General features: G+C 40.5%; 1 protein-coding gene across 3 annotated transcripts in view; it reads left to right on the forward strand.

The window, feature by feature from the left end:
• Positions 1 to 26,312, forward strand: part of GPATCH2L (G-patch domain containing 2 like) — a 66,781-nt gene extending 40,469 nt beyond the window's left edge. For all 3 annotated transcript variants that reach the window (XM_065941739.1, XM_065941737.1, XM_065941738.1), the window contains exons 9-10: positions 7,661 to 7,755; positions 14,349 to 26,312. In XM_065941739.1, coding sequence (XP_065797811.1) covers positions 7,661 to 7,755; positions 14,349 to 14,509 — 256 coding nt within the window. In that variant the 3' untranslated portion in view covers positions 14,510 to 26,312. The remainder of the gene's footprint in view (positions 1 to 7,660; positions 7,756 to 14,348) is intronic.
• Positions 26,313 to 26,578: the final 266 nt, after the last annotated feature.

Here is a 26,578-nt window from a genome sequence, read left to right on the forward strand (position 1 = left end):
AAAGAGTCCTTTGGTGAGCTTAAGGTAAAGAAGAAAGGAGCATGGCTGTAAACTGTTACCATTTTGCTTGACTTTCTCTTTCTCCAGGTCTTTAGGAGAAGCATGATTGAGCTGGGCTTCCCTGGTGGCTCAGCTGGTAAAGAATCCGCCCGCAATGCGAGAGACTGGGGTTCGATCCCTGGGTTGGGAACATCCCCTGGAGAAGGGAACAGCAATCCACTCCAGTATTCTGGCCTGGAGAAGTCCATGGGCTGTCCATGGGGTCGCAAAGAGTCAAACCAGACTGAGCAGCTTTCACTTTCACTTTTGATTGAACTAGAACAAAGGGCTTGGATAGTATTTACTCAAGCACCTTGCTTGTGGAAAAGATGGAAGCGCTATTCTGTACATTTCGCTGTTTTGAGGAGAAACAAAATTTGTAGTGTCACTTTCTTTTCTGTCGTGTCTTTGACTTCAAAGGCAATTAATACCTCTACATTTAGACCTGTCTACCTCTGACATTCTGTCTTATGTGTTTCTTATTATTAAATCAGCATGCTGATTTAGACTTATTCCCAGAACTCTGTAAGGTATAAAAAATAGATCATTTCTGCTATTTTACATATTTATGCTTACATTTCACTTGGGATTTCAGAATTAACTATTCATGGAGTACCTAACTTACAGTCTTTTGCCATATAGATGCGAATGATCAATAAAAAGAAACTTAGGTGGAATTTTTTGGACCATAGGCTTTATATTGTAAATATCTGCCTTTTGTAGTGTTCTTTGCATTCTAAAATATTTCTTATGATTTCAGTCAAATTCTTATTTTTTCTTGTTTATAAACTGAATTGACTCTTTAAACTTTTGCTATTTAAAGAGAGAGAGTATATGTGTGTGTGTGAGGGTGAGAAGGAAGCATGTGGGTGCACATCCCCATATGCTTTTAAACTGTGCAAGTTGCCAGATTGGGGACCTCTGAATAGGAAAATTTGCCTATTCAACAGTAGTCTTGTTGCTGTGCTAACTAGATTCTCTTAGATTTGACTGAGGTTTCATTTTTAAGGCTATTAAGCCATGAGACTTGATTCCCCAGCTAGGACTACCTATTCATACCAATTAGGAATTCATCTGATATAATTTTATTAGAGTCTTTTGTATATGCTTTGTACTCTGGTGGTGTTTTTGAAGTTGTATTAAAATATCATAACATAAAATTTACCATTTTAGGGAATACCCTGGTGGTCCAGTGGTTAGGACTGACTGCTTTCACTGCCATAGGCCAAAGTTTGATCCCTGGTCAGGGTACTAAGATCCTGCAAACTGTGTGGCATGGCTAAAAAAAAATTTGCCATTTGAATCCCCCGTAAGTGTACAATTGAGAATTTTTGTTTTTAAAACCTTTATTCATTCATATCCGTTTTAGTCAACAGATACTTAGTGGGGGTCAGCTATGTGCCTTGTGCTGAAGTTGATAGGTCACTGGAAGATTATGAAAGAAATGTAAACGTGGTCCTTGTTCTCAAGGACGTTAGCCTCTTTAGAGAAATCAGATACATATACACCAGTTAAATAATGAGTAATGGGCGATAAGGCCTAGAATGTTCAAGGAGAGCTGTGTGCAGATGTGAGACTCACTCAGCTTGGTCCTTAATCAGGGGTAGGATCTGTCTAGGTTGAGAGGAAGGAGGAAGCAGGGAACTAAAATAGCATACCAGCATCCTAGCCATGGCAATCAGAGAAGAAAAAGTAATGAAAGGAATCCAAATTGGAAATGACATATACTATACATAGAAAATTCTAAAGATGCTACCAGAAAACTACTCGAGCTCATCAGGGAATTCAGTAAAGTTGCAGGATACAAAATTAATACACAAAAATTTCTTGAATTTCTATATACTAACAACAGAAGATAAGAAAGAGAAATTAAGGGAACAGTCCCATTTACCATCACATCAAAAAGAAAATACTTCTGAATAAACCTACCTAAGGAGACAAAAGACCTGTACTCTGAAAACTGTTAATATACTGATGAAAGAAATCAAAGATGACACACAACATATGGAAAGATATACAATGTTCTTAAGAATCAATATTGTCAAAATACTGTACTACCCAAAGCAGCCTGTAGATTCAATGCAATCCCTATCAGATTACCAATGGCATTTTCACAGAACTAGAACAAAAAATTTTAATTTGTATGGAAATACAGAAGACCCCAAGTAGCCAAAGTCATCCTGAAGAGTGCTGAAGGAATTGGGTTCCCTGACCACATACTCTACTACAAAACTACACTTATCAAAACAGTATTGGTATTGGCACAAAAACAGAAATATACATCAGTGGAATAGGATAAAAAGCCCAGAAATGAATCCACACATCTATGATCAATCTGTGATAAAAGGAGGCAGGAATATACGATGGAGAAAAGACAGTCTCTTCCATAAGTTGTACTAGGAAAGCTAGACAGCTGGGAGACCGGGATGGGGAATTCATGTAACTCTATGGCTGATTCACATCAATGTATGACAAAACCCACTGAAAAATAAAAAAAAAAGAAAAAGAAAAAAAAAAGAAAAAGAAAAGAAAATGCAAAAAAAAAAAAAAAAAAGAACACCCTCTAACACCATACACAAAAATAAACTCAAAATGGATTATAAACCTAAGTGTAAGGCCAGATGCTCTAAAACCCTGAGAAAAACATGGTCAGAAAACTCTGACTTAAATCACAGCAATATATTTTTGGGTCCACCTCCTTGAGTAATGAAAATAAAACCAAAAATAAACAGGTGGAACCTAATTCAACTTAAAAACTTTTACATAGCATAGGGAACCATAAACAAAATGAAAAGACAGCCCATAGAATGGGAGAAAATATTTGCAAGTGAAGTGACCAGCAAGCAGTTAATCTCCAAAATATACAAACAGCTCATGCAGCTCAATATCAAAAAAATAAACAACCCAGTCAAAAAATTAGCAGATCTAAATAGACATTTTTCTAAAGAAGACATACAGATGACCAAAAAGCATATGAAAAGATGCTCAATATCACTAATACTTAGAGAAATGCAAATTGAAACTACAGTGAAATACCACCTCACACCAGTCAGAATGCCCATCATTAGAAAGTCTACAGATAACAAATGCTGGAGAGGGTGTACAGAAAAGGGGAACGTCTTACACTGTTGGGAATGTAACTTGGTGCAGCCACTGGAAAACAGAATGGAGGTTTCTCAGAAAACTAAAAATAGAATTACCATATGGTCCAGCAGTCCCATTCCTGGGCATATATCTGCAGAAAACAGTAATTCAAAAAGATACATGCACCTCAGTGTTCATTGCAGCACTATTTACAATAGCCAAGACATGGAAGCAACCTAAATGTATATTGACAGAGAAATGGATAAAGAAAATACATGTGTACTACACACACACACACACAATGGTGTATTACTGAGCCATAAAAAATGAAATAATGCCATTTGCAGCAACATGGATAGGCCTAGAGATTATCAGACTGAGTCAAGTAAGTCAGAAAAAGACAGATACATGATATCACTTATATGTGGACTCTAAAATACAATAGAAATGAATTATACTTACGAAACAGAAATGACTCACAGACATAGAAAACAAACTTACTGTTACCAGAGGGGAAAGGTTGGGGGGAGGGATAAATTTAAGAGTTTGGGATTGACATGTAAACACTACTATATATAAAATAATCAACAAGGACCTACTGTATAGCACAAAGAACTCAATATTCTGTAATAAGCTATATGGAAAAAATAAAAAAGAATGGCTAGGTGTATATGTATAACTGAATCACTTTGCTTTACACCTGAAATTAACACAATACTGTAAATCAGGTATTTATTGTTCAGTCGCTTAGTCGTGTCCAACTCTCTGCAACCCCATGGACTGCAGCACACTAGGCTACCCTGTCCTTCACTATCACCTGGAGCTTGCTCAAACTTACGTATATTGAGTCACTGATGCCATCCAACATATCCTCTGTCGTCCCCTTCTGCTGCTGCCTTCAATCTTTCCCAGCATCAGGGTCTTTTCAAATGAGGCAGCTCTTTGCATCAGGTAGCCAAATTATTGAAACCAGCACCAGTCCTTCCAATGAATATTCAGAGTTGATTTCCTTTAGTATTGACTGGTTTGATCTCCTTGCAGTCCACGAGACTCTCAAGAGTCTTCTCCAACACCACAATTCAAAAGCATCAATTCTTTGGCGTTCAGCCTCCTTTATGGTCTAACTCTCACATCCATACATGACTATTGGAAAAACTATAGCTTTGACTATATGGACCTTTGTTACCAAAGTAGTGCCTCTGCTTTTTAATACAGTGTCTAGGTTTGTCTTAGCTTTTCTTCCAGGAAGCGAGTGTCTTAATTCCATGACTGCAGTCACCATCTGCAGTGATTTTGCAGCCCCAGAAAATGAAGTCTGTCATTGTTTCCATTGTTCCCCCATCTATTTGCCATGAAGTGATGGGACTGGATGCCATGATCTTAGTTGTTGGCAATCTTGATTCCAGCTTGTGCTTCATCCAGCTAAGCATTTCACATGATGTACTCTGCATAGAAGTTAAATAAGCAGAGTGACGATATACAGCCTTGATGTACTCCTTTTCCCCGTTTGGAACCAGTCCATTGTTCCATGTCCAGTTCTAACTGTTGCTTCCTGACCTGCATACAGGTTTCTTAGGAGGCAGGTACAGTGGTCTGGTAGTTCTGTCTCTTTAAGAATTTTCCACAGTTTGTTATGATCCACATAGTCGAAGGCTTTAGCAGTCAGTGAAGCAGATGTTTTTCTGGAATTCTCTTGCTTTTTCTATGATCCAGTGAATGTTGGCAGTTTGATCTCTGGTTCCACTGTCTTTTCTAAATCCAGGTTGAACATCTGAAAGTTCTCAGTTCAAGTACTGTTGAAGCCTGGCTTGGAGAATTTTGAGCATTACTTTACTAGCATGTGAAATGAGTGCAGTTGTGCAGTAGCTTGAACATTCTTTGGCATTGCTCTTTGGAATTGGAATGAAAACTGACCTTTTCCAGTCCTGTGGTCACTGCTGAGTTTTCCATATTTGCTGGCATATTGATTGCAACACTTTCACAGTGTCATCTCTTAGGATTTGAAATAGCTCAAACTGGAATTCTATCACCTCTACTAGCTTTGTTCGTAGTGATGCTTCCTAAGGCCCACTTGACTTCACACTTCACAGTGTCTGGCTTTACGTGAGTGATCACACCATCGTGATTATCTGGGTTGTGAAGATCTTTTTTTTATAGTTCTTCTGTGTATTACTGCCGCTTCTTTTTAATATCTTCTGCTTCTGTTAGGTCCATTCCATTTCTGTCCTTTATTGTGCCCATCTTGCATGAAAACTTCCCTTAGTATGTCTAATATTCTTGAAGAGATCTCTAGTCTTTCCCATTCTATTGTTTTCCTGTATTTCTTTGCATTGATCACTGAGGAAGGCTTTCTTATCTCTCCTTACTGTTCTTTGGAACTCTGCATTCAGATGGGTATACCTTTCCTTGTCTCCTATGCCTTTTGCTTCTCTTCTTCTCTCAGCTATTTGTAAGGCCTCCTCAGACAGTCATTTGACTGTCTGCATTTCTTTTTCTTGGGGATGGTTTTGATCACCACCTCCTGTACAATGTCATGAACCTCTGTCCATAGTTCTTCAGGCACTCTGTCAGATCTAATCCCTGAATCTATTAGTCACTTCTACTGTGTAATCGTAAGGAATTTGATTTAGGTCATACCTTAGTGGCCTAGTGGTTTTCCCTACTTTCTTCAATTTAAGTCTGAATTTTGCAATAAGGAGTTCATGATCTGAGCCACAGTCAGTTCCCAGTCTTGTTTTTGCCGACTGTATAGAGCTTCTCCATCTTTGGCTGCAAAAAATAATATCAGTCTGATTTCGGTGTTGACCATCTTGTGATGTCCATGTGTAGAGTCTTCTCTTGTGTTGTTGGAAGAGGGTGTTTGCTATGACCAGTGTGTTCTCTTGGCAAAACTCTGTTAGCCTTTGCCCTGCTTCATTTTATACTCCAAGACCAAACTTGCCTGATACTCCAGATAACTCTTGACTTCCTACTTTTGCATGATGAAAAAGGACATCTATTTTGGTGTTAGTTCTAGAAAGTCTTGCAGATTTTCACAGAACTGTTCAGCTTCAGCTTCTTTGACATTAGTGGTTGGGACGTAGACTTGGATTACTGTGATATTGAATGGTTTGCCTTGAAAATGAATAGAGATCATTCTGTCGTTTTTGAGATTGCATCCAGGTACTGCAGTTCGGACTCTTTGTTGACTGTGAGGGCTACTCCATTTTTCCTAAGGGATTCTTGTCCACAGTAGTAGATATAATAGTCATTTGAATTAAATTTGCCCATTCTGGTCCATTTTAGTTCACTGATTCCTAAAATGTTGATGTTCACTCTTGCCATCTCCTGTTTGACCACTTCGAACTTACCTTGATGCATGGACCTAACATGCAGTGAACTTTACTTTCAGCACCATACATATCCACAATTTTTCATTGTTTTTGCTTTGGCTTAGCCTCTTCATTCCTTCTGGAGCTATTTCTCCACTCTACTCCAGGAGCATATTGAGCATCTACCAACCTGGGGAGTTCATCTTTAAGTGTCATCTTTTCACCTTTTCATTCTGTTCATGGGGTTCTCAAGGCAAGAATGCTGAAGTGGTTTGCCATTCCCTTCTCCAGTGGACCACGTTTTGTCAGAACTCTTCACCATGACCCGTCTGTCTTGGGTGACCCTACACAGCCACAGAAATGGCTCGTAATTTCATTGAGTTAGACAAGGTTGTGATCCATGTGATCAGTTTGATTAGTTTTCTGTGATTATGATTTTCATTCTGTATGCCGTCTGATGGATGAGGATAAGAGGCTTGTAGAAGCTTCCTGGTGACTGGCTGTGGGTAAAACTGGGTCTTGTTCTGGTGGGTGCCATCTTGACAGATATTAAATCAACTATACTTCAATATAAAATAAAAATTAAATAAAATAGCCTGCCAGCAATTTCAGTGTTAAGTCCACTGCCTTTCAGAGAATCTTTTGCTTTTCTAGCTTTGAAATTCTTATTTTTTTCTTTTTTAAATAAGCTGAATATTTATTTCAGGGAACCTATTGTTAGCACATAAATTAATATTTTTTAAAATCACAGAAACTAAACTTATTTTGCGATACAGTCACTGTTAAAAATCCAGATGTGTACTGATAGAAGTGTTAAACCTGCCATTAAAATTCTATGCAAATGTCTCTGTTCATGCAGCATTAAACTTTTCAATATATTACCACTTGGGAGTAAGTATTTCATTAACAAGTTTAGAACAATTGCAGTTTTTATGAAAAATAATTGTACAAAATCAGCATGTAATGAAGCACATATTTATTGAAATTAATCTTGAATGTCTGTTCTGAATTCAGGTAATAAGTTTAAAATGGGTATATACTGTGTGTAAAGAATAAGTTAGAATTAATTCTGAATAATCTTGTACTGACACTTGATGACAAAGGGTGGTGCCCATTTTGTTAGTATATGTCCGTAATGGGTGAGGAGTTTCATCTGGGCTGAACGTAATGTCTTACAATAAGAATTACACAGTTAAAGCAGTATTTTTTCTTCCTCATATCTGCAGACAGACAAACATACACCTGGGGCCCCCATGTTCACGTGACATCAAGAGGAAACGGAAACCTGTGGCCACAGCGTCTCTGTCCAGCCCAAATGCCGGTAATTATATATGTAGTTATCCTTTATTGACTACCTGCTGTGTGTCAGGCACTAAATTATATGTTTTATACACCTTTTCATCTCACCTTTATGAGAAAGTAGGTCATTTTATTCCCATTTTATATGGGAAAACTGAGAATGTGAAAAGTAATTTGCTTAAAGTCTCTCTGACCCAAAAGTCTATGCTTTTTCACTGTCTTATGCTTTCTTGAGTTTGAATCCCTGTATTTCACCATCAGCAATCTGGAGTCATCTGCACTTCTGCTGCAGCACAGACAGGAAGCTAGACGTGTGGTAATGAAAACCCTGGGAGGGTGGCAGTTTAGTCAGTAGTAAAGGAGCCACGTGGGTTTATTTCCTTTCGTGTTTGGTGTACAGTACAATACATTATCACTGTTTTAATGTCTAGTAGAGTGCTAATATTTTTCTATTCATGAAATTTCTAATTAAGTTTTCAAGTTAAGACTTAAACGTTTTCTGGGCAAAATTAGTTATAGAAACCAAAATAGTAGTTACGTTCAGTATAGGGTAGGGACCAGAGGATGACATAAAATTTTCTGCAATGCTGGAAATGCTTTATATCATGAACTAGGTGGGGATTACATGAGTATATGCACATATAAAGATTCATTGATTTAGGTGCTCTGTATGTATGTTAGCCTTAGAGGAAAAAAGGGGGATGATTATACATTTATATCACCAAGAATATTGGATGTCTGTAGATGTTTTTCTTCAGAGTTAAGATAATTAAATGTAATTAGTAATCATGGGAAATACTTTATGTATTGCAGTACATTTTAGGATAAATTACTCTGGTTAAACGGAGCAGGCAGTGGCAACCCTCTCCAGTACTCTTGCCTGGAAAATCCCATGAACAGAGGAGCCTGGTGGGCTGCACTCCATGGGGTCGCTACGAGTCGGACACGACTGAGCGACTTCACTTTCACTTTTCACTTTCATACATTGGAGGAGGAAATGGCAACCCACTCCAGTGTTCTTGCCTGGAGAATCCCAGGGACGGGGGAGCCTGGGAGGCCGCCATCTATGGGGTTGCACAGAGTCGGACACGACTGAAGTGACTTAGCAGCAGCAGCAGCAACAGTCTGGTTAAAAAGACCATATCTGCTTGTAGGACCTATCAGAAGTACTTATGGCTATTTTCTTACTGATGGTGAATTCACTCTGAGGGAATTGAGTATATCATAAATTATTTTATTCTCTTTAGAAAATAGATACTGGGTTGGCCAAAAAGTTCATTCAGATTTTTCCATTATAGCTTAAGGGAAAACCGGAGTGAACTTTTTGTCCAGCCCAATAATATATAGATCAGAGCAGTTGATACCTGAGTAAAAGAGTAGACCTCAGACAGATTGGAACTCTTACCTCTCTAACTTATTAGCAAGTTTCAGCATACTCTGAAATTGACCTGTGTAAGCTTCTGTTTGGATGGCTACCTGATAGTGGTTCATATTGAACAGTCTCAATCACAGTTCTGATGGTTGTAGAAAACTTTTTTTTTAAGTGAGTTTTCACATGGCCATACCATGAACTGAACATTTTGTCTGAATTATTTCACTTAATCTTTGCAACAACTTAACAAGGGAGATGCTGTTTTTAATTCCCAGTTTACACACGGGAAAATTGAAGCTTAAAGAGGTTAAAATAGTCACGGAGGTTACATGGTTGATAAATTGTAGACCAAGACTCAGTCCAGTTTCCCTATGACTCTCAAGCTGCCCTCTTAAACATGGCAGGTGTTTGGTCTTGTATATGACAGGATTGCTTCCAAACCATGACTCCATGTCAAAACTCAGGTCTTCATCGAGTCTGTGAAATTAATAGAAGTGGTGAAACATAGTCTCCCCTTTTCATCTTTTTGTTGTTTTTCCCCCTTTGATATCTAGCTTATGTTTTTAGCTTTTAATTGCTGATAATAACAGAACTGTTGAGAAGAGTTGACAGTCCTTACTCCATATTCAAATCAGGAAGTGTACTGGGAGGTATTAAGAAGACTTGAGCCTTAAACATTTCCCCTTTTGAGCCCAACTCCTCTCACTTGTTGACTAAGGCCTGCTTCACTGAACATTTTCTTTTTTTTCTCCCCTATCCACAACCTGAGTGCCCCATGGAGGTGAAGGACATAGCCCAAGCCCGTGCCATCAGTCAGTAGAACAAATGGGCTTGCTCTGCCTAACATCGGGCCATCTCGGATTCCACCTCTTTTATAGAAATGAGTGATGAAGAGAGGTGCGTTCCGCTTTGCCGTGTATTAATACACATCAGGGGCCAGCTCCTGGCACTAAATCACGCTCCTGCATACATCTGTTATCGGGCTCTTCACCAGTGTGATGAACACGACTGCAGATAGAGGCTTCCTTGTGTCATTCTTTATAGGATTTTCCTAAAAGAATAAATAGCTCAGATCTCTGCCAACACTCTCCCCTGTCACCGTGATGAATTCAGCTTCTTTCTTAAACATGCAGCCACAAATCTTTTCCCTTTCCCCCTCCCCCATTAGTGGAAAGTTTTGAGTTGAAATTGACTGGATTTAAAGATATTAATAAGACTAGAAAGGTGAAGAACAAAAAGGAAAAACGTGCCTTCCTGTCTTTTTGTATTAATGTTAAGGAAGACCAGGGAGAAGAGCCTTATCGTGGGGTCGTTGGGTAGATCCATCTCCACTCCTCTTCCCTCTGTGGCTTTGAAACATGCTTGTGCCTGGTGCACAGGGGTCCACCCTGGACCCTAGTGAGTGAGTGTGTTAACCCGCCTTTACGGTTGATACACCAGAACAGGGAATGCCCAGCACCGGATGTCCCATGCTGCAGTCACCCAGCCATTGTGTGTGTTCTTAAAGAATGCAACTGGAAAAGAAAAAAGGGTTATTTTCTTGAAAATTTGAGAGACTTAGTAGTTAAAAGAAGGGTGAGGAGCTCAGATGAAACAGGACTTCTTTATCTTGTGATGATTTTCTTCATCAGGGTGGCAGATCAGAGCTCTGGGGGTGCAAATTCCATTTTTTTCAAAAGGTAAACGCATAGCCTTAAGTGATGGAGAATTGGGATGACAAGATGTTCTGTTGAGAGTTCTGACTTTTTTTGTGTGGGGGGGGTTGGAGGGGGATGGGGATCTGAATTTCCCAACTGTGCTCCCTGCACTGGAAGTACAGAGTCCTAACCACTGGGCTGCCAGGGAAGTCCCCAAAACCTTGACTGTATTGGCCCTTCCAAGAGCCTTTTTTGACCTTCTTGGGATAGGATATGTGTCCTTGAAAGGGTACCCAACAGTTAACCTGTTAATTAGTTGTATAAGATTTCAGATACCAGGCCAGCCATGCTAACAGTGCATTCACCAGGGCAGGAAGTTTTACCTGTCTTACTCACTGCTGTACCCCCAGCATCTAAAAAAACAGTACTCCACACATAGAACAATCTCCTTAGATATTTAATGTATGAATTAAGTGAGTAGAATCTTTAAAACAGAATTATTCTCAATATTATTCTAACCCTGTGATTGGATTCAGTAGTTCCATTTTAGGTTGGCCCTTGTCTCAGGAGTCATAGGGCAGATTCTTATTGCCCACTATGCCTTTTAATTAGGTTTAAATGTTTTTTTAAGTTAAAAATGTTTTTGAAAATAAATATTGAATGGCTGCAAAAGAACATTTATAGAATATATACATGGTGTAAAGAAAAACAATACAAGTATCTATGTACTCACCATCTACTTTACAAAAAAGAGCATCAGGACTTTTCTGGTGGTCCAAGGCTGAGACTCCACCTGGATTCAATCCTTGGTCAGGAAACCAGATCTCTTACGCTGCAACTGCAAGAGTTCACATGCTGCAACTAAAGATAATGCATGCTGCAACAAAGACCCAAGATCCCAAGTACCATAACTAAGACCTGGCGCAGTCAAATAAATAAATATTTAAACAAAAAAAGATTCCCTTAGGGGGAAAAAAAGAATGTCTTTTTAAAAAATTTTCTTCCCACTCTCTGAAGGAGAGTGGGAATATATTACCTTAGTATATATTTTTGGTTAATTATTTGTCATTCTTTGTTGTTTTCAAATAGTTTTGACAGATACATGTATCTCTAAGCATTATATTGTCTGGTTTTACATTTTTTTGAAGCTTCTGTAAATGGAATGTCATATTTTATAAGTTACAAGTTTCACCTAGTTCTTCATTCATTCACATTTTATCCTACCAGAATCCATTCATTATTGCCATATGTATAGTATTCCATTTCTGAGCATGATGAATATATTACAGTTAATCATTCTTGATAAACATTTCAATCATATTCTTATGCTGGTTTGTGCTGCTGGGGAAAGTGTTGCACCATTCTGTGGAAGAACATATGCAGAAGTTTTTCTTGGCCATTTCTCAGTTCTTATGATGGCTGTATCAAAACAAGCAAACAAAAACAAAAAACAGCATACGTTGTTTGAAGAATGTGGAAAAATTGGAAACCTTGTGTATTGTTGGTGGGACTATAAAATAGTGCAGCCGCTCTAAAGATCTGGTGGTTCCTCAAAAATTTAGACATAAAACTACCCTGTGATCCGGCAGTTCTGTTTCTGGATATGTATCCCCCAACAGAATTGAAAGCAAGGATTTAAATAGGTATATGTACACCTGTGTTCACAGCAACATTATTCACAGTAGTCCAGAAGTAGAAGCAACCCAAATGTTCACACTGGATGAACGGATAAACAAGATGTGATCCATACATTCAATAAGTTATTATTCAACCTGAAAACTTTCATTATCAGAATGAAATTATGACACATTATAATATGAATGAAGGCAGTGTGTTAAGGAAGATAAGCCAGACACAAAAGGATGAATGTTATTTGATTCGACTTACAAGAGGTACCTAAAACAAATCTAATTCATAGAAACAGAAAGTAAAACGGTGGTTGCCAAGGGCTGGGGGAGGAGGAAAATGGGGAGTTATTGTTTAATGAGTTGAGAATTTCCATCTGGGATGAAGAAAAAGTTCTGGACATGGGTGGTGGTGATGGTTGTGCAACAGTGCGGATGTACTGAATGCTACTGAGGAGTATGTTTAGAAGTTATTAGAATGGTACATTTTATGTGTATTTTGCCATAATAAAAAAATATATATTTGTAGCCAACACAAAAAGTTTTTCTCAGAAAAGTTTTTTTCCCCATGGTTGATGACCTTGTGGTAATGGTAGGTATGGTTTTTATGAAATTTATTTTCACTTATATAAGAATGAATGAGCATGCATACTTATGTATGAAAAAGAGAGATTTGGGTGATGATGTCGTATGTATTTCTTGCTGCTGGGGTTGAGGTTCTGAACTGTTTGAAAACTACTCCCCTCTAAAAAACTTGTATGTGTGCCATAGAGTAATAGCTTTCGATTTTTTTCCTGATAACTCACAGTAAGAAATTCATGTTTGAATATATATTGGGTGTACCTGTAAAATCTGAAATAAACCTTTGGGTGCCCTCTGATATTTTCTATTCTTTTTCATTAAGAAAAAAAAAAGTATTTGTCACGACCTACTACATTGGTTTTGTGACCCATAATTTGAAAATTACTTTTCTAGATTATATTCCTGGGAGTAGAATTATTGTGACAGGATAAAAATGAAAAATTTTAATGTTTTGCTTTATTTTAGTGTATATTTGTTTTCAGTAGAGTGATGGTGGTTTGTGCTACTCTGCTCAGGGGGCATTTGCAAATGTGGGAGCAGTGTTGGATTATCACAGTGACTGGGAATGCTTTGAGCATTCAGGGATAGAGTCCAGAAGGGTAGGTGTCCTAAAAGGAATAGGACAGCCCTGCACAAGCAGTGGTTATCCTATCCAGAATGTCTTAATGTCCTTGCTGAAAAACAGATGGCCCGGCTGTGTAATTTTTCTACCATTTTCCTTACTGTTCAGTGTTTATTGGTGACACTGTCATATTGGAGGCATGGAACATTATAGAGAGAGCAGAGGGCTTGGAGTCTAGTATATGAGTTTGTGTCTTGCTGCTTAAACAGTCATGTATCTGAACGAATTATCTGCTTCCTCTATGCCTCAGTTTTCTGACCCAAAAAAAATGGAGATGGCAATACCTATTTCTAAGAGTTTACATTAAGAAATAAGATTGTATGTAACATTGGGTTAATTAATGAACTTTGCAAAAGGTCAGAAGAATAACTATATAAAAATAATAATTTCTTGATTATTGTGCATGTACTAAATATTAAACCTATGTTCAGTTAAAAAAAAAAAAAGATTGTTAAGTATGCTGTGTTTATATAGTACAGTTCCTGGCACATAAATGCTTCATAAGTGGTTATTAGTACATTAAGAATTTGTACTCCTGAATTTATTCATTTATTCAGTTAAACCTATTTTCTGATGTGGAGAAATACTTATCATACTTAAATCTTGCCTTTAGTTTTTAGTTAAAAAAAAAAACCCTATGTAACTATGTAGCTGCTTGGTTTAATAGGACATAAAATATAAGGACTAAGAAAGTCTTGTGTTGACATGTCTCTCATTCTAATTTGTCTCTCTCTGACTTTTTTCCTCTTTACTTTAATGGTGACACCCTTACCCCAGTTCACATGGATGCAGTGGAGTCCGCCACACCAGCGTCACAGGCACCCAAACCTCCAGACTCTGAGTGGCTGGTCAGGACCTCTGGCGCAGAGAAAGCCACTGACTCAGCTGCAGCTACGTTTTTTAAAATGCCACAGGAAAAGAGCCCTGGATACAGCTAGACCGCAGTATTTCACCCACCAGGAGCTGACTGGATGTTGTTGAAACAAATATTAGACTTTGTATTATATTGTCTTGCGTATCTTAATTGACATTCCCAGTCCTTTCGCCATCGGGACTGACTCCTCTTCACACAAAGAAGTGAACTCTTTCTCTTAGAAAATCATGTTGTGCAGATCTTTTTTTTATTATGAAGTATTGAGACCACAGTTTTTTTAAAAAGGCCATCGGACGCTGTATGTGTTAAATTGCTATTGTTGTCCGTCAGTTACCTACAGCTCTATTACACAGCTGCTGATGTTTGCAGATATGTCTTGTTTTTCTTGAAAAACCAGTAACTGCTTTTGTGTATTTTTTGTGTAGTGCTTTTAATACCATTTGAGGAAGTTCTAAATTTGCAGTCAGTTCCAAACACAGAGTTAAGACCTATGTGTGGAATTAACTTGCAGGAGATAAGTCTTGCCTTTGAGCCTGGTCTTGATTCAAGCAGAGTGCCAATAAGATAAATCCAGAACGTTTCTTAATTTGATGCCTCAGAAGAGACACCAGCAGCATGGGCCTTGGGAACTTATTCTGTTTTTCTAGATGGCCTGTTGGAATCGCCAGCAGCTGCATTGTATGTTGCCTCATCTCCAAAGTCTGTGTTCTACCGAAAGAGGATCTATATATATATACAGATTGGTATAATGAAGAAGGTCCTTTAGGTATACAGCAGTTTTAAAATAGTCAGTGAATTGTGTCTAAATACTTCATGTCACAGTGTAAGCCTTTATGTACTAAATGAGACTTTTATTGTTAGTATTATAGGTCAATAACCTGTAGCAGAAATTCATACTCTATTATAATAATGGCTTCTTGGGGCCATACTTTGGGGAGGAAAAATGCCTTTTCGACGTGGCTTTATACTTGGCGTGTTTATGACGGCTTAGCTGCCTGTGGAGTTATATATACAGCCATGCTTGAAGTTGGATGATCCTTTGTCAAAATGAGGAGTACGTGACTGCCTACAGCTATTGGAGAAAAGCCACCCTTTGTAAAAAAGTATCATCAAGAGTATCTGTCATCCCGGGACCTGGTTGGCAGTGGGCTCTTTTTTGGTACAAATTGAGTGCTTTTCCTCTGAAATACACAGGAGCCGTTCTCAAGTGCCCACTGCTCTGGTGACGCTCTGGAGCACCTCGCACGCCCGCCCCTGGCGGGACAGAGCCTCCCCTCCCGGAAGCGCAGCTGCGCCTCTTTTCTCACGCAGGACGTAACGGTGGCCGCTCCACTGTGGTCCTTTGAAACCTGTCATCCTGGTCAGTGGTCCATATCAGTGAGGTGGGTGTGAATCCGGTGGGCAAGGGGGACCGGAAGCGAAGTTTCCGTAGCACTTTGTCGAAGACTGAGAACCTGGCCGTCATCCATAACAAGGGATGTGGCGGAGCGAGGGGCAGGTGGAGGTTACGGAGTGAGGAGTAGTGCTCAAGCCAGCCCAGCTTCCCTGGGAGCCACCCGGGAGCTCCTGTAGCGGCGCGTGGCCTTCCTCGCCGCACGGGCTGCACCCGCACTGGTGTAGGGAGCACGGTCTGTTGGCTGCAGAGTGGCTCTCCTCTGTTGTTTTCAGTGATGGAGGCAGCTTTCTGTTGTCATGTGCATCCTTACTTAGTCCCAGGAGTGTCCTGAGGCACACATCTCTAACAATTTGTTGGATTTGGGGGAGAAATCCACGAACATAATGCTTTTATTTTCTCTGCAGTAAGCTCCATGGCTCATGCAGAGATCAGTCTTGTGACAACGGCCTGTTGAGACCTCTGTAGTTTGGGTAGCATCTTTTTCTTCATGACACATAACCTAATAATTCTTTTTACCTGTGATTAAAACTAATTTATATGAACAGCTTTACTTACATTTTAAATATCTCTGTGATGAAAAGGTGGGTGATTACTACTATTTTATAAGGTTAAGAATAGTCACAGAAGTTTGTGACTTACCCCAAATCACATAATCAAGCCAAGACTAAAATCCCAGACTTGCAGACTTTCTTAGTCCTGGGTTGTAATCTTTTGTTTTTCATTGATAGAACTGAGTCACTCTGAGGCTCATATTTTTGAAACGGTATGCCAGACCAGCTGTATGTCCTTTCTTGATCAGTCTTCCCTGCGTATTTTGAGTACTTTGAGCAGGGAGCACCCCAGAATGCCACGCTCTGCTGTGCCTAGTCGCTCAGTCGTATCCGACTCTGTGCAGCCCCATGGGCTGCAGCCCGCCAGGCTCCTCTGTCCGTGGGATTCTCCAGGCAGGAATACTGGAGTGGGTTGCCATGCCCTCCTCCAGGGGATCTTCCCAACCCAGGGATCAAACCCAGGTCTCCCGCACTGCGGCCAGATTCTTTACTGTCTGAGCCACCACGGAAGCCCATGAATACTAGAGTGGGTAGCCTGTCCCTTCTCCAGGGGATCTTCCCGACTCAGGACCTGAACCGGGGGTCTCCTGCATTGCAGGCAGATTCTTTACCAGCTGATCTACCAGGGAAGCCCCAAAATGCCAAGCAGGAAAGAAAATTAATTGCCTAAGAGAATAGCCATTAAGCACACAAGTACATTTCCAACACAGGGTTGTAAACTGTGCTGCTCCTTTAAAGCTGCCGCATGAGCATGCTTATAGAAGACTGACTGAGTCTGCTTGTTTTTTGTGAGTCCATTCCAGAGGACTAACCTTAGAATCAAGCGTATTTTGAATCTTAAGCTTTAAATTTCCTTTTTATACAGCAAAGTGTGTAATGTTACAAATTAAGAAAAATCTGTTACCTTTGAACAAAAAAATAATTTCAAAATCAAGTTTTGTAATCTGTTGGAAGAAAACCCAATAGCTTGACTTCCTTTGAGGATAATTTTTGAGCCCACATACGTATGATCTGCTCAAAAGTAATAACTGATGCAGAGTTCCACAGTTCTTCCTTATTTCAGGATTCTGATCTATCCCAGCATGCTATGTAGTCTGCCTGTCTAGATCCTAGTCTTGGGTATTTTTCACATTTGACGAAAGTCAAGACATTATCTATTTGCATGAGCATCTTTCATAAAGGATAATTCTGCTTACAGATTCAAGAAAATTTGAGATTATATTTCAAATTCAGTGTTTTAAAGGGAACAACTTCATTTACATCAGAACTTTTGTTGCATTTTGGTAAGAACTATTCAGAAGAAACTAGTAGGTGTTTTTTGGTGCCAAATTTGGAGGAGCAGAGCATGATCTTTGTTGAGTGGTGTGTTCTTGATAAATAGGCCTTGAATTCTATAGAAATCAAGCATAATTGGAAATTTCAGGTGACATTGTTTTGCTGGGCTGTACAGATAGGCTGCAAAAAAGGCCGTTTTGGCAACAAAATTACCAAAAGCTGAAATAAAGATTCTTAATCTGTGATGCTTATGGCATCCTTTGCTAAGTGAAGCTCAACACCTTGGACAGGTAATTAAACTATTTCTGAATCCCAAATGGATGAATCAGATATCGCTGCATTTTGGAACCAGAAGTGCAGTCTAGACCACAGCACAGCAAGTTTAGATGCTCCCAAGTACAGGAGCAGAGTTATCACAGAAATCATCTAGAGTCAAACAAATCACAGTGTTGAGCGAGGAAGCCAGGTGAGCACTGTCGTGGCTAGTGTGATGGGTTCCCCACTTTGGCTCAAGGCAAAGGCTCCTGGTGATGCATGATTCATGTCAAGTCTTTGCTTTATTTTGACTTTACTACATGATTCTGAGCCACAAGCTTTTGTTTCCTGGGGATCTGGGTAGGTAAAAATCTCAGTGTTAGAATCCGTATTCAGCATTCTGTATATTTGGTGAACCTTACCTTGAGCTGGGATGAGAGCAGAGTGACTTTGTCTGGCAGCTGTGTTTCCCTTCTGGTTGGGGCACAGCTGATGGACTGTATCATGGTTCGTATGATGGTGGGAGGGGTTGTGGAAGCAGGTTGCTCTTACTGTCGGCAGCTTCATTGGTTAATGCCCATTTTAGTTGTCAGTATTTCCTTATCTCCTGATCTCCCACTCTAGTCATGACAGTTAGTGGAGTGACCGACAGTGACAGCATTCAGGTTGGGTTTCTACCCCATTAGAAAACTGGCACAGAGGGAGAAGGTGAGGAAATTGGTGGGTTCTGCTGTTAGCACTGAACACAAGTGGTCCAGTGACGCCTTCATCTCTGTTAAGGTCACAAAACAGATGAACATCAAATGCCTACAAATAGCAACGTTGAAAAGAAACAGGATATCGAGTAATCTTGACTGAAGAGTGTGAATTATAAAGTTTGTAAGAAGCTCAGCAAAACAAACTTAATGGCCCAAAGAAAACATTTTCCTGCCACTGCTCTAGGTAAAACTGCCAGATGTGGGGAATAAATTTTTCAAGCACAGTATTTGAAGAGTGGGGCAGATCCTGAAGATGTTCACCAAGGAAAGGAATATTGGCAAGATCCAGAGTGAGAAGGCGAGGGGAAGAGAAGGAGACGCTTAGAGCAGGCACGCTAGGACCCTGAGACCAACAGCACCCACACATTCTCTTGCCAACCAGATCGGCTGAATCAGAAGCTGAGGGTGAGGCCCAGCACTCTTCCAAGCCCTCCAGGGGACTCCACATGATGTGTTAGAACTGCAGGCTTTGCCATAGTTGGAAAGAAGTGTTTTAATATACCGATATCCCCCCTAAGCTCTGAGGTGCTCTTATACTTTCCTCCATAAGTATAGAAATGTTTGTGTATGGTTCTTTGCAGAAATATTAAATGTCTTATTTACCACACTTTTCCCCTCAAGGTCCTGAAAGATCTGGAAATACTGAGATAGGGTGATGTGGAGAAAAATGCCATCGAGGACGTTTTTAGATGGATGGAAAACAGCTTTTTTAAAAAGTGGATTAAAATATAACAGTTGATTTTTAGTCTGTGAGTGATAAGTTGTTTTTCGCCATTGATGGTAAAACATTTGTGCAAGATACTGCTATCCATGATTTTATGATACCTGTTCATTACATCTTAGGGGAAATGTCATGTATTCTCCAGCATCATAATGATGAAGCCTTTAAAGTGTGGCTCACAAAAAAAAAAAGGAAAAAATCCCCACCTCCAATACATAGCTATTGTGTAATAAATACCCGTTGGGTTATTGGTAGTCTTTTGTTGGGAATTAATCTCAGTACTTCAGAGCATGTGAAAATCAATTTTCAGTGGTCCCAGTTAATCACACCCTATCGTCTTTGTTTTACATTTCACCGAGTGATTCCACGGGGGTTGGGGACCCGTAGTAACAGCGTGTTACATGTTTTCTTTAGCTGACTTCCTATTCAGTGTTTCAGAAGACAATAATCTTGAAGCTTTGAAATGAAGTCATGGCCATTTTTCCTTTAGATTTTATTTCTTTGAATTGACCTGGGTCCGACTATATTACTAAAACCTGGGAATATGTGTAGCTACAGAGGAGTTGTCTAGTATCATTTCCTCCGATGCTCATGTTTTGTGCCTGGATTTTTATAAATGCAACTGAGTGGTACCATGGAGAGAGGTCAGTGCCATTGAAAGAAGAGTCTGATGTTACAGCTCCCCTAGAAACAAGAGGCATGGTTTGCCAGGCAGGGCCACACCAAGTTTGGATCAGAAGGCAGGGGATGGGAACAAGCGATAGTTTTAGGCCAGAGCCTTGATGGGGGTTTTCTTGGGAAAGGCAAAGCAGGGCAGGGAGAACAGTTTAGGAATGGCTAGTGAATAATTCCCAATAATTCCTAGTCCTTAAGGCTACATTGTAGGCTCTAGTTGCCGGGTGCCTGGCCTGGGATGATTGCAGCCTGAGATGTGCAGCCCAAAGGGAGGAGGTATGTCTCCATGGACTTGGTTAGTTTGCACATCAGACGCACGCTGGGGGCTGAGTCCCTTGCTGGGTCTAAGAACTGGCCAACCCTGGGAGGGACAGTCTCCCCATCCAGAAACCTTATTTAAGATGTCAAAACATCATAATACATAAGAAATAAAAAACATGATTAATACACATGCGTAATAGACTGTTTAGCTCACCTTTCCATTTTTGTAGTGTTTTAAAGCATCACATGATTTTTCTTTTCAATCTTGAAAACTAGTTAAAAAGCACCTCTGGCTAATCATGGTAGTTTTACTAGATTTTATCATGGTATGGGAGTATAAAAAATTTTCAAGACATAAAAGTTTATGAAAATCAATGTTTTCTTTCCCTAGAAGTGATTGCAGATCCCTTATGCAAATGTTTAATTAAAAAAGGAAAGAAATTATCCAAGAACTCCCCAGCGGCCTTGGTGATGTAAGTCAACTCACTGGGTATAGATTCTACACCTTGCTCCGTGCACACACACACACACACACACACACACACACGCACCCCACAGTGGGCCATGTATTTCTCCATGAAACATCTGTCACCGCCAAATCATGGTGACAATTTCAACTGCTCTAAATATTTGTCTTACTCATTCTCCCACCTGTTGTCACTAGCTCTCACAAACTGACCTTTTTAAACCCTTTCAGTTCCCACCTTTCACTCCCAGCTGGGACTCTCACTTTCCCCTAAGAGATAATAGAGCATTAGAGGGGGAAAGCCCACTTACACACCTTCACATACACCCTTCCTCACCTCCTCTTTGTCTTGGAAATGCCTGTCCTGCCCCTAAAGAATCCCTTCTCCTACACTCAGAGCCTCTCCCTAGATCAGATGCCTTGCTCAAGACAACTTCTCACTCCTGACACGTACAGCTTTGCATTTAACCATGTTCAAAGACTTCCCCTTCAAACAAAAATACCTTTCCTCAACTCTTTGAACCTCTTGACTAGCACTAACAGTACTGCCCTTTCCTGCACTTTCTGTTAATTCTCAATCCACTGAAGCAGTAGTTTTTAACCCTGGCTGCACACTGGGATCATCTGGGGAGATAAAAAAAAAAACAAAAACCCTAATTCCCTCAACTGAACCCCAGGCCAGTTACACAGGAATGGGGTGGTGGCGGGACAGTCTTTAAAACAAGGTGGTGCAGCCAACGTGCCCCTGGGGCTGAGAACAGAGATGCTAAAACCTGGCTGCCACCCTCATCAGTTGAACAGTTACAATTGTTCTTGCCTGGTTCACCAATGACCTCTAGTTGCCAAAAGTTAGTCTTTAGGTTGATCTTTGGGCTTCCCAGCTGGTGCTCATGGTAAAGAACCTGCTTGCCAATGCAGGAGATATAAGAGACACTTGTAAAAAAAATTTTTAATTGGAGGACAATCACTTCACATTACTGTGGTGGCCCCTGTCACACATCAACATGAATCAGCCACGGGAGTACCTGCACCCCTCCCCCATCCCGAACACCCCTTCTCACTTCCCTTCCCTCCCCTCCCCATCCCTCTAGGTTGTCCCAGAGCACCAGCTTTGAGTGTCCCACTTCATGCATTGGACTTGTGCTGTTCATCTATTTTACATATGGTAAAATACATGTTTCAATGCTATTCTCTCATATCATCCCACCCTCACCTTCTCCCACATAGTCCAATAATAGTCTGTTCTTTACATCTGTGTCTCTTTTGCTGCCTTGCATATAGAATTGTAGTTACCATCTTTCTAAATTCCATGTGTATGTGTTAGCATACTGTATTGGTGTTTCTCTTTCTGACTTACTTCACTGTGTATAATAGGCTTCTGTTTCATCCACCTCATTAGAACTGACTCAAATGCAATCTTTTTTATAGCCGAGTAACGCTCTATTGTGCATATGTACCACAACCTCTCATCCATTCGTCTGCAGATGGACTTCTAGGTTGCTTCCATGCCCCAGCTATTGTAAACAGTGCTGCAGTGGGCATTGGGGTACATGTGAAGAGACACTCTTGATGTCTTGATACCACATAACTGCTTCCTTTCTGGAATTCTGCCTTTTCTGAGCCTGCTTCCCTGATCTTTCTCCTACTTCTATACTGCCTCAGCCTTCACAGATGGGCAGACTGGTTGGTAGGTCAATTCAGCACAGACTGAAGTCTGCCTCTGTCCTCGCCGCCTTTACTTCATGAATACCCATGAGCTGATGAGTTCCTTTGCCACGCCGCCTTAGTGTGCTGGCTTAAAGCACTGATTGGAGGGAAGCATTTTCTTTCATGGATAATTATCATCCATAAGAAAAGCCAACTCAAGGTGTCTGTTCCTTTCGTCACTTCTCTTTGTTCCTCCTTCAAACCCACCAGAGTAGGAAGAATTGCTAACCACGCTAGTCAAGCTCTATGATGGATCACCCCTACTTACTAGTGGGTGGAGTTGCTGTTCTTGAAAAGTCAGGCTAAACTGTGGTCCCTTTTCTGCTTTCTCCCTTCCAGGGTCTTGGACTGTCAAGGAGGCCTGGGCCCACTTTTACAAATAAGGAGACTACCCCCTCATCAAGTGCGTGCTTTAGTGGTTTTTTTATTTGCTAAACCCAGGAGTTTAGTTTGGGTTTCAGGGATGAGACAGACCCATATTGTCACCTCTTTTTGACCTTGGGTGCCTTGTTGGAGCTTCCTTTCTCAGAGAACTTCTCGTTGGTGTCTCAGGCAGTATCCTTACTAACAATGAAGTGGAACTTGATTTTCCACATCACTGCGTCTGCCTCTTGATCTCTGTGTAGGGGTTCCACCATCACCAGAAGGGACTCCGTATGTTTCTGGCTTCTTCACATCACTAGTTTCTGATTTAAAACCTGGGACAGGTAGGTCTGATTAGTCGTCAGGTTGCCTGTGTCCTGACTGTGGGAAGGGAGAATGAGATCATCTGGAATGTTTAGCTTCTGTTGAGTATGGATGAGTCCTCCAAACACAGGAGGGCAGGTTAGATACTGAACGGCTGATGGGAATGATAAAGGTCCACTAGAACCATTGCCCTGTTCACTGATACAACAGGTGATTGCTGAGAACTCACTCAGCTTGCCTTGTCAGGCACTTCTGGGGAAGAGGGTGGCTGCCACAAAGCAGGACATCCCTGGGTCCCTAGACGCTGCTGGAAACCAGTAGAGTACTATTCAGAGCCCATCGTCCTCCTCCTAATAATGGTGACTGTTTACTGAGTATTATGTGCTATTTGTAAACAGCATCTTCCTTAATCTTCAGCAACTCTAAGATAGGGACTTTATCTCTGTTTTAAATCAGCAAAATACACTTACAGTTTTAATTAACTTACTCAAAGTCACATAACTATTAAGTATCAACCAGAATTCAAATTTAAGTCTATTTGATGCTGGAGGTTCTATTCCCAACCAATACCCTACGCTGCCCTTTTTACAATACTAATGAACTGTGGGCATGTATATCTGAAATAAACTTGTGCACTGGACCCAGGGGCGGGTGTCTGGTGAGATGCCTTTACTTCATTTATGTGTTGCTTCTGGTGGGCTGTTTCTCTGTGAGAGCATCTATACACGGCCTGGTCTAATCTCTGTGCTTATAGCCCTGAAAGAAGACAGCCAGCCTCTGTGGCACCTCCTACACTGACCTACTTTTGTTTTTGAGAGTGACAAGAGCACAAGTCAATAAAACCTAACCAATCAATGGTTATAAAAAGGTACTGTCCTTTGTGTGCCAAAGCGAAACTGATCCCTAAACCAGGAGAACACGGCTTTGAGTTGTTACGGGTAGTGAGGGACTGTAACACCTTGCTAACCTTATGGAACTGCTAGTCAAATAGCTGTCTTTTAAGTCTTGGCCTTCATACATGTGCTTTCAATCAGTAGATGTGTATGCCTGCCTGCTGCCTGCTAAGTCGCTTCAGTCGTATCTGACCCTTTGCGACCCCATGGGCTGTAGCCCACCAGGCTCCTTTGTCCATGGGATTCTCCAGCAAGAATACAGGAGTGGGTTGCCATGCCCTCCTCCAGGGGATCTTCCCGACCCAGGGGTTGAACCCTTGTCTCATGTCTCCTGCATTGGCAGGCTGGTTCTTTACCACCAGTGCCACCTGGGAAGCCCCATAGATGTGTATAGAACACATTGTAAAAAAAAAAAAAAAAGAACACATTGTATGCCAACCATTCTGCTGGGAGCAAAGAGGGAAGGCATTTCTGCTCTTATGAAGTTCATGGTCTTCTGAAGAAGAGACAAGGAAAGCAAATACTACAATGTGGAGTGATTTTGAGATAAGAATTTTAAGGTATTTTGGCAGCAAGGAGGAAGTGACTCAACTCAACATGAACAGAGGGAAGATTAAAAAAATACTGTAACAGATCTTGAAGGATAAGTAAGTGTTAAGAGAGGATGAGGCCATCCAAAGGTAGAGAGCATGGTCTGCTTAGGGCCCTGCAAGTCCTTTGGCATGGCTGGCATATAAAGCATACAGAGGAGCAGGGAACGGTAGGCGGGAGACAGAAGGTCGAGGGCTCTGTGGACACAGGCTTGCTTGTTGATTTGGAGAGCTGTGATAGAATTCTCTGTGCAGTCATGGAAACCCTACCGCAACCAGCCCAGTGTGCCAGCAAAGCCCTGGAACTGAGATGGAAACTGGTTTGCACCTCCTTAATTACTTTTCTGGGAAATGTAATCAGGTCTCCCTGTTTGTAAGAGCTACTGACATACTTCGGACATACATTTAACCTGATTGGAAATACCAGTTTATACCATGGCTGACCAGTTCCCTTACTTGTTCTATTGGTGATACCGGCCTGAAGTTATTCCCCTTGAATCATCTTATCTTGGTAGAATTTAAAGCACAATGTGATGGTCTTAATCCCTAGTACTGTTCTTCAGTAACAGAGCTGTTGCTGCCAACCCCCAGTTATGCCTTTGAGGCTTTATTTCTCCGTAGTAACAGTAAATGTGTTGATCCTCTCGCACTTTTTAGATCAGGGCCCTTCACAATCTTGGCAGTTTCAAGGCTGTAGAAAACATCCATAGGGTGAAACCAAGCAGCTGGCCCACTCTTAGTGCTGATCTGTGATTTTCACCTTACTGATACCACGCTGTAAGTAAATAAGGTGAGTGAAACCCTTCGGAACTGTGTAAAGCAAAGCCAATAAGTGTTTCTGGCCAACAGTGGTGAGCAGTGGCCCTTTTTCTGGCGCCACATTACTGTGACTCAGTCTTCTGTCTGTATTCTCTGGGGTCCGTGATTCAAAACCTTAAAACACACGTTTTATTTTTAAATAATTTTGGACTGAAGGAAAACTGCAAGACTAGGACGAGGAATTGACATATGCCCTTCTCCCAATTTCTAACGTTGGCAAATTTACGTAGCCAAGAAACAAGTGTCAAAACCAGGAAATGAACACTGACACGATCCTGTTAACTGCACTGCATACTTCATTTGAATTTTACCACTTTTCCCAATAACGTGCTTTCTCTGGTTAAGGATTCAATCCGGGATCGACATGCATTTGTGTCTCTCTGAACTTTCTCTTCTGTTCCATTGGTCTGTTTGTCTCCTCGTACACATACCACACTGTTTCAATTATGGAAAACTTATATTTTAATGTCTGGGAGAGCTAGTCCCTGTCATAATTTTTCAGTGTTTTCCTAACCTTACATGTTTATATTTCTTTATAAACTTTAGTATCAACCCATGTAACTCCATAAAAATAATGTCTTGATATTTTTGAGATCATAAAACATTTATTAACTAACAGAGAAAACGGACATCTTTACATTGTTGAATCATCCTATCCAAGAACAGGGGGCGTGTTTCTACTGTTCAAATCTATTTGTGTGCCTTTTAAGGACGGCTTTAAAATTTTCCTTGAATAGCTTTAATGTGCTTCTTGTTAAGGTTTTTCCCTATGTATTTAATCCTTGTTGCTAGTAAATGGGGTTTTCTCTGCCATTATGTCTTCTACTTGGTTATTGTTCTTATGTATGAAGGCTGTTGATTATTATATGCTAATTTTTTATCCTGCTAACTTACCTAGTGCTTTTACTTTTGGGGTTAGTTTTATCGTTGAGGGTCAAAATTAGCTTTCTACGTGCACAGAACAGAGGCAAGAAATGAAAGAATCTGGAGAGGCCAAAAGGGATGGGAAAGCTCGAAACTTGGGAGTCAAGACGAAAGCCATCTTTCACCCTGAAGGTGTCTGCTGAGACTTGGTCTCC

Source organism: Muntiacus reevesi, chromosome 7, assembly GCF_963930625.1.
Source record: "Muntiacus reevesi chromosome 7, mMunRee1.1, whole genome shotgun sequence".
NCBI classification, from domain to species: Eukaryota; Metazoa; Chordata; class Mammalia; order Artiodactyla; family Cervidae; genus Muntiacus; species Muntiacus reevesi.